At 38.1% G+C, this 8,948-nt stretch overlaps 1 protein-coding gene across 1 annotated transcript in view; it reads right to left on the bottom strand.

Annotated features, from left to right (window-relative positions):
• The window catches only part of LOC108753700, a 114,352-nt gene continuing 105,404 nt past the window's right edge, over window positions 1-8,948 (bottom strand). The window contains exons 2-3 of the mRNA XM_018495548.1: window positions 1,268-1,604; window positions 1-933 (exon numbers count right to left, since the gene is read on the bottom strand). Of these exons, the coding sequence (XP_018351050.1) occupies window positions 336-933; window positions 1,268-1,604 (935 nt within the window). The 3' untranslated portion in view covers window positions 1-335. The remainder of the gene's footprint in view (window positions 934-1,267; window positions 1,605-8,948) is intronic.

Raw genomic sequence — 8,948 nt, 5'->3', positions numbered from 1 at the left:
CGTTTTAATCAATGAAATTTGGATATTTCTAAATTTTTTTGCACGTTCTTTTAAAATTTCTGTTGTGGGTCTAATGTCAATAGATAAATAGTGAAATACCACACATCCAATATACAATTTAGCCCATCTGTTTGCCCACGGTAAAAAAATCCTTCGGAGTACTTAACGTATCGGCATGCGTTTGGTCACGCGTTTTCCATCTACGAGCGCACGAGGGTAAGGCCAACGCGAGATTCACATGTGATTCCTCATCAAGCTCTGTGTGTCGTGAAGCTGACATCACCATCGCCGTTGGCGTCCTGCAGTATCGTTGGCTCGAGATATAGTACCGTCGTCTAAGTTTCCAGACCTGGCACGAGGCTGTGGAAGGTCTGTATGTCATGGAAGGCGCGGCCGCAACTCTGATTGTTGTTACGCTCGAATTTGGTAAGATCGAAATGCTCATCCAAAGACTGCAGCTCGGCCAGTCGTTCTTCCAGCGTCTTCGCCGAGTCGGCGAATCTAGAAAAGTCACAAAGCCGATCGGGATCGACTACGTCGGCCACCTCCATCATATCGGTTCCTGGTCTCGAGAGTTGCACGCTCGTGTCGTCGAGATCTCCGACGACGGGGAAAAGTACGGAATGGCAGCTTGTCGCGCTGTCAACTCCAATGCCGTTAGTCGTTGTGGAGGTGCTACTTGTGCTGATGATCGTGCTGTTCGATCGCACGTCAGCCACGCCGCCGCTCAAGCGATCCTCCGGGAAGCCCAGATGGTGATTGCCGTTATGATGTGACATCACTGCTTCTGGCTGAATTTCATCGATATGCGAGAGCAAACGTGGCGTCGGTGGCAAGATGTAGAAGTCACTGAATACGTCGTCTTGCAAGTCCAAGTCATCGTGCCTATGCCGCTTGGAATTGAGTTCGTCGTCTCTCGAATCGTCAGCCAACCTACGTTTCAAATAATGTCGACATGAGGATTAGTTTGCAAAAATTGCATTTATTCTATGATAAAAATTCGAAACAAAGAGTTATATAAAGAATTCTTTAACAGAAAATTCACACTCTAAAAAGTATCGGTATGGATCTAACTTCATGCAGTATTTATATATATAATTCTCACTACGTAGCGTTAATATTAACATCAACACGATGAGAATTATATAGACCGATGTTAAATCCACATATGATATTTTTTAGAGTACAAAAGGAAGTCCCAAATTATAATTAAAATTCTTTTAAAGTAAAATTTATGCGAAATTATTGTATGTGATCAGTGTCACACCTTTTCCTAGAAGAAGTTTCTTCGTCCGTTACATCGACGATGAGACTCCCGGCGATGTTATTTTCCTTACTAGCGTCGTCCATGTATGACGCCACTACTGGAAGTGTACCGTAACTCCGTGTCTTCTCGTCCCGATTTTCACGCTGCAGCCGTCGTACCGCGTTATTTATGAGAACCGATCGGCACAGGCTCGCTTCAGGGTCCTCGATCCTCCTCAGCTTGCCGGCGGAAATCTTGAGCAGACGGCGACGTTCCTCGCGGGCGCGATATTTAGCGGAGATCATCGTGGGTCGGCTCCTGCGGATCACCAGATCCTCCTCTAATCTCATTTTAGAATCTGCAAAATCAAAAAGGACACAGCTGTTATTACAATTGTTATTTTTACTACTATCCTTATAACTATATTATCTATTAAAGCTAAGCTTGAAGACTTGAGTGTTTTGTTGTACACCTCCAAATACACATATCTTTACATATTGCGAAAGCGATGTTTTCTCACGACGACAAAATCAAATACAAAGTACTATGCGATGTAAAACAAAACGCTACTTTATGATAAGAGTACTATATTTTTTTTATGTATGAAAGAAGTAGATGGAACTCGTGAACTTTCATCGCATCTGATATATATTTGTAAACGGACGTGTTTACAGATAATAGACAAGTGTCATTAAAAATTGTCGGTTAAAAAACCTATTGAAACTAGTTTTTAGTAATTCAACAGTCAGTCACTCGCATCAACATCTCTAAAAATATAGTAAAAATATTCAGTGAACCATAATAAATCTAAAAAAGGATATCTAAACAACATTGTCTAGGTGACCTCTTTATGATGTCTTCATGATATCTTTTAGGCATGTTGTCTGGGTGTCCAATGCTAATTTATTTTCCATTGAGCAAACAGTTTCAGTATGCAACAGTTCATTTAGTATATTTATTGTATTTCGCAAACTCATAAAGTATCTCCACAAAAGAAGATTCTATCGAACATATTATCCTTTATATGTTTTAATAGATCTTCATGATCGTTAATGTTATCTCATTACTATTTATAACTTAACAGAAATTTTTACACGCAGCATCAAAATATTTTTATGTTTGTTACAAAGAGAGAGTGGAGGGGGGGAGGGAAGAGGGGGGAGAGAAAGAGAGATTAACTCTAACGTCCCATAACGGTACACGGAGACGGTAAAACACGCAAGCGGCTTTAGAAGGCAGGTTAGCGGTACGTAAATACGCGTTTACGCACTTACGTGCAGTGCGCTCGCGTATTACGCCAATGATGGACAAGAAGTCTCTTTTTCTTTTCCCCTATCGTCATCGTCGTCGTCTGCGACTGACCCAGTTACACGGCGATGCTTCCGTCTTTCCATCGTTGTCGGAAGGGGAGAAAATACGCGTACCGTTATCACAGCGTTTTATAATCATGTCGTCGTCGTTGTCATCAACGGCGATGATGATGACGACAATGCATCGACTTGTTTCGCGAATCATTGCGCGACTCGGTAAAATCGCGTCAACGGTTGCCAGCATCGTCGATTATTTTTATTAAAAAATGTGGAAATTTCATACGTTTGATTTCTTGAATCTTTGAGATTTCTCTGATTTTTGTGCATCCAAATGTTTTCGAGAAAAGATTATTTACTCCATTCGCGTGCAAGAGCGTTAATTTTACGACGCTTAAGTCTTGACGTACATTTTCGTAACGTTGATGTTACCTTGGGCTTTTAAAGTAAAATATAGAATATTAAATATCAAGTAACAAAGGCATGAAAGGTATCTTGATACCGTTGTATTAACCCTTACGATACCAGGCACAAAACAGTGCCTTATCACCGAAAAATCCGTCGTTTATTTTTTCATCTACTTAAAATAATTAAAAAAATTTCAAAAAATTCACGGACATACTTTCAACTTTTTAGAACAAATGTTTAAATTTCATTTTGGAAAATAATATAGTATATGATTTATTCGTAGAACTTGCAAACAAAATATCTCTCGTTTCTCGATTTCATAAATTTTCAAAGAATATTTTCGTGGACAAATATGTGAAACTCATTCATTTACTTCCCAGTTATTATGAGATCATTTCCGGCTTTCAACGAGAATAAGTAATCGCGTTCGTTCGCGATCTTCGCCAATTCCCAATTTCTGATCAATTCTACACTTTCGCGTGAAAATTGTTAATCCGCCGTTCCACTGAGATTAGCTGATAGTCACGATCATCTGTTTTCTTGTAGAAAGTCTTTCTTAATAGACCTTAATAGATCGCGTACACGCCACGCACCTCAAGAAAACCGATTAGAGCGAGCGTGTCAAGGCTCGGAGATCGATTTTCATTTCATACACATCTATAAGACAAGTGCATTAGAAATTGTATCGTTAATTAACTTGCAACATTTCATTTAAAGCTTTTATGACTTGCGTCGGGTTTTCCGCTCTGTGTCATACATAAAGTTTGGAGTAACTGTTTTCTAGGAATGACCGCGTTTGAGTCACTCCGCGCGCGCGTACCCGGAAATGATCACCAAAAGCGAGGATTCGCTACGCTACTGAAAGATGTCGCGTCGTGTACTTCCCCGCGCGCTTACAAAGATGGCCATCGCGCCAAGCTGGTCGCGTCCAAGGAATTCAGTGACCGCCGCACTTGTTGCTAAACCGATCGTTCGTGTCGGAGACTTTTCGATTCTTCGACTCTACGACGGCGTGGCCAACGCGGTCACGAAAATAATTACGATCGTTTCTCGAAACTAAAACTTCAGCAAGCCTCTTCGAGCGATTTAACTATAATCATAAACGACTTTTACACGCGCGAGATTTATATTCTGTCCACTGGGCTGTCGGCAAGCAGGATCGAATAAAATACGAGAAATGCTTAACTTCTGAGACTACGTCAAAACAAGATATAATTTATATATAAAGATTTGTATATTTATAGCGAGATTCTAAATGCAAAATAAGATCAAATAAATAAATCTAGCGCGTTTCGATCATTCAGAAAATGAGGTGTCTTACCAAACCAAGTCTCGTATTTTGATGTTAGAGTTAATTTGACGAATAAAAAGATGCGATTGAAAGTCGAGGGTTATATCACAAAAATCCGAGTATTGTTGTGCGATCTTAGGAAGGAAGATTTACTCATTCTTGCAAAATACGATAGCGAGAGAAAGTAGAAAGAAAAATTCATCTAGTCTTTGTATTGTACATATAATATCGTCGAAATAATCTCAAGCAATGAAGATTATACAATGATCGTCGAATATCGAGTAGTCTATGAAAAAGTGATCGGATTTTATATAACGTATCTAAATATGAATGTGTCTGTGTAAGTAAAATTAAAAGTTAAATTATAATAAAAATATTTAACGGAAGAGAATACAGCGAAACAAGTGAAGACTATAAACTTGTCCCATAAATCCTCGCGTCTTGATCCGAGTGAAAAAAAATGCCACGCAAAACGACTTATGAGAAAGTATCAATTAATTCAAATTTTATAATCTTCCTCACACATAGAATCGAAGAGGATTAGAACGGAATAACGATACGAAATTAGGAAAAATGTTTGATTAGATAAGTAGTCCTACGAGAAAAAGAGAGAGAAAGAGAGGGGGGGAGGGGAAGGGAGAAGGGGACGCTGTACACCGAGAAGCGATTTTACGGTCGAAGTGCGCCTAGACTAACTTTCTCCGCGGGGGAAAAACCGTCATGGATACGCGTTACCTAACCTGACGCGTCAAGTCCGCCTTGCAAGCGCAAACTCTGCCTCTCCCTCCCCCTCCTTCCCCCACCCCCATCCCTTCTCCAGAGTTCTTCCTCACCCTTTCCCTTCACGACCATCGCCCATCCAACTTTCCCTTCCCCCCCCCCCCAGTCATTTATTTACATATGCTATCACATTGTAGTCATCCTGCCGATCTCGCGTACATTCCTCTTCGTCACTACTATCCTTGTTAATCTCGCTTTAATCCTACGAATCGTCTTAATGCAATAGATGAATTTTGTTTTGAATTTAAAAGGTAAATTAAATCTCCAAAATTTTAGGATTTATCGATAATGACGATACAGAGGAAGAAATTCTTTCCTTAAAGGCGTTCTGATTAAACTCAAACGTTCAGAGATCACATAACTATCATACTTTGCGTCGCAATAAGATCTGAGTCTTTACTTAAAGTTGCTCCAATTGGCAGACAGAGGATAAGCGGAATTTTGTTTTGAAATTTTATAATCCGGTTACGTTAAATAGATTTCAATTATGAAAAATTTGTATTACATTGGTATGTTTTTTTTTTACGATCGTAAACTGCGATTAACATTGCTTAAAACATAAGTAAAAGTAAATGAAATTAATGAAATCAAGTTGTGCAAGTAATTTTTAGAACTAACTTTTAAATATCCAAAGGATAATTCGCACAACTATTACTAACGCAATGTATAATAATGATATCGAGTTGTTAAACTAGTTGATTGTTCAAAGAACAATACGTGAAAAAATGTGATTCCCGACCACGTTTCATCAAGGAAGAAGCGTGCCGTGTCACGCACTGGATATTTATCATCGTCGCGTAGTCTTTGGCAATTAAACAAAGCTCAGAACTCGACTAAATTTAGATTCCCTTGTACATGCGCCTTCTTATTGACCCATCGAAACAGCATAATTAATTAACAATATTAATCTTCCAAACAAAAATGCGTTGAATCGTATTCAGAAAAATAATATCTCGTATTCTCGTGTTTTATTACTCACGTATTTATTATGAAAAAATAGAAAAGATATATATTATACGCACTCTCTAAAACTTTTAGAGTTTTACTTTTAGAATCTCACTCCGAAGAGTGAAATCTCACTTTTAAAGATCGAAAATTGAGCCACTCTTTTTCAAAACTGGCTTAATTTTCACTCTTCGGAATGTTGAGATTCCACTCCTAAAAAATTTAGAGAAAATACGTTAAATAAATGAATAATAATAACAAACTTTATTGACGTGCAAGATATAAAATTATAAATGTAAGTAGAGCAGCACTTGAAAAGCAATAATATTGTTCGTGAGCCTTATAATTATTAGATCTTATTATATTTAATTAATAGATGGAATCAAATATATATTTGATAAACTTATAATTATGAAAAATAAAAAATGAATCCAATTATATCTTCATTGTAGTTAAACGCAAAATCTATACAGGAAATGCGACATTAATATACCTATTTTCTAATAGTTTGTGTACTGCGGAATCGAATTGTTTTAAGCAATATCTCTGTGTATTCGTGGTATAAATAACACTCTGGTCATACCACTTGCCAAAAGTTAATGGCGATTTAGTAACAATGTCGATTTAGTCACAACTGTTTGAAAGCGGCAGCAATGGGGTGAACTACCCTCCTAAAACCACAATACGAGCTTCGATCGGTGCACAACCGTAAACGATGTTTCTCACTGCAACCATGTTCGCACCACTATACCGGATGACTTTTCATTGCATCTTAACGAGATAGAAGAAACTCGTACGTGTTTCGAAAAATTTAATTGCAGAAACATTAGCTCCGTGGCTCGAGACTTTTGCGAAAAAACATATTTACAGTTGCATTAGAAATCTTAATTTGCTTTCTCCGATTTTATGTAACTTGAGAGTTTTTTCAACGAAATAACTTTAAGTTGCGGATTAAAATCACTTTAATAGAATCTGATACATACATATATATATATATATATCTCGAGAAGATTTTTGACTGACTGTAATTGTTATAGATATCTAATCTACGATGATATTTCATCCGACATGTATAGACTGGCTTCTCAAGTATCACAGACACCGCGCGCTCGCGCGCGCGTATGTTTGTACAAATGTTTAACAATTCTTTCTCCACTTTCCACGAGAAAGCCTGGATAGTAATCGAGCTAATTTAGTAAAAGCGCGATGCAGCGAGAACGGAATGTCCCGCGTTTTGCTACACTTTTGCATCCGGGGAGCGCGCCAGTCAATAGCCATATTACGTATGCCCCGGATAACTCGGATAATCACGTAACGGCGTAGTAGTGTAGGGCGGCAGCTCATAATTCGTGAGCGTTATTCGAGCGTACCCCGTCGTTCGGTCGACGTACGCTATCGATATTCCGCCGAAACGAGAGACGTCCGGCGTCGGCAGCGTCGGTAGAGTGGTGGTAGGGTAGTGGCGGCGGCGGTGGCGGCGGGCGGTGCCATATTGAACGAGAGAGACTCGAGAGCGAGCGGGGAAGAGAGAGCGAGAGCGAGAGAGAGAGAGAGAGAGAGAGAGAGAGAGAGAGAGAGAGAGAGAGAGATAGAAAGCGATCTCGCACGGTACTACACGCGGGAATGAACGAACGGCCATGACGACGGCCCGTTGCCCGATCCGTTCTCCGTTTCTCGGGGCCTTGGAAGGAATGCAATGGATAAAAAGAAATCGCGCGCTTATAAATAAATCTCGCGGACGGTGATCCGCGAGAGAGTGCTAGCTGTTGGCGTGACGTTTACCGTCGTAATGTCCATTTCAAAAGGGACTCTTTTCTCCTCCCCTCCCCTCCTTTGTCTTTCTCTCTATCTTTCTATCTACCTATTTCTTATTGTCCGAAGCCACATTAACGGTGCGTTATTTTGAAATTTACGCCACATTAAATATAATAACATTTGAGTTAATACCTATTTAAGTAATTAGGAAATAATGTGCGGCGCACGGAAGTTTACTTGAAGAATGAATGCTACGTGTGTATTGGAAAATTAATCGCAATGAGGAACGCTTTTTCAAACGTTTTAAATTAATATTGGGTATCCATAATAAGACAGACATTGAAAAGGCATTTTATCTATTTGTTTACATAACTGAACATAATGGAAAAGTTGTTGCAGAGTTTAAATTATTTTTTTTTTTAAATATTTATCTGTACAAACGGATTAATAATTGCTTCTAAAATGTTGAAATTACTGTATCTTCTTAATTTGTAATTCCTATATTTTTTTCTTGCGAATAAGGAAATTATATAATGATAAAGGGTGATAATTCCTAGGCATTCCGTGTAATGAACGTACGCTTGAACACTGGCTGGCTGATGGGTTATTAACTAGCGGTTTCAAGTGCGTCGTAAAGTAACTGATATACGCGACAGAGTTGAAAGTCAAACGTCAAGAATCTTCATAAAACTTTATCTGTTATCATAAAGGTCCATACGTCAATTATTCCTTCCAAATAAATACGTAAATAATATCGATGATTTTGTTTTCGAAGAGAAACATAAAAAGAAATGAATATACATATTAAATTACACGATGCACAAGGATCAATACTACTTTTTATATCGTGTACGTCTCTCTTTCGAAACGTCAACGATACAATTTTTTTACAAATCGATATCAACGTATTAACAGCTATAATTTTAATATCGTATAAATCTTCATACTTTCTCTTTAAGAATTTTGGATTATTTAGTATTTACGATTAAATCTAATTAAGTTCGAAAATTTTTTACGCATAGAATTTATCGAATGTAATTATAAGTCGCAAAAAAATTACTTACTCTTAATGAATAACTACATTATTAAATGCAAATACATCGGATTTTGATATTAAGCAGATATATTCGTTTAAGCAACAAATCTGCTCGTTTAAAAGACTAAATCAACGATTTAATTAAAATACGCCTGCCATCATATCTCTGTATTTCTATTT

The sequence above is a fragment of the Trachymyrmex septentrionalis genome, unplaced genomic scaffold (assembly GCF_001594115.1).
Source record: "Trachymyrmex septentrionalis isolate Tsep2-gDNA-1 unplaced genomic scaffold, Tsep1.0 scaffold70, whole genome shotgun sequence".
NCBI lineage: Eukaryota > Metazoa > Arthropoda > Insecta > Hymenoptera > Formicidae > Trachymyrmex > Trachymyrmex septentrionalis.
Note: the sequence above shows the minus strand (reverse complement) of the source record. Positions and strands in the feature narration are given on the sequence as shown.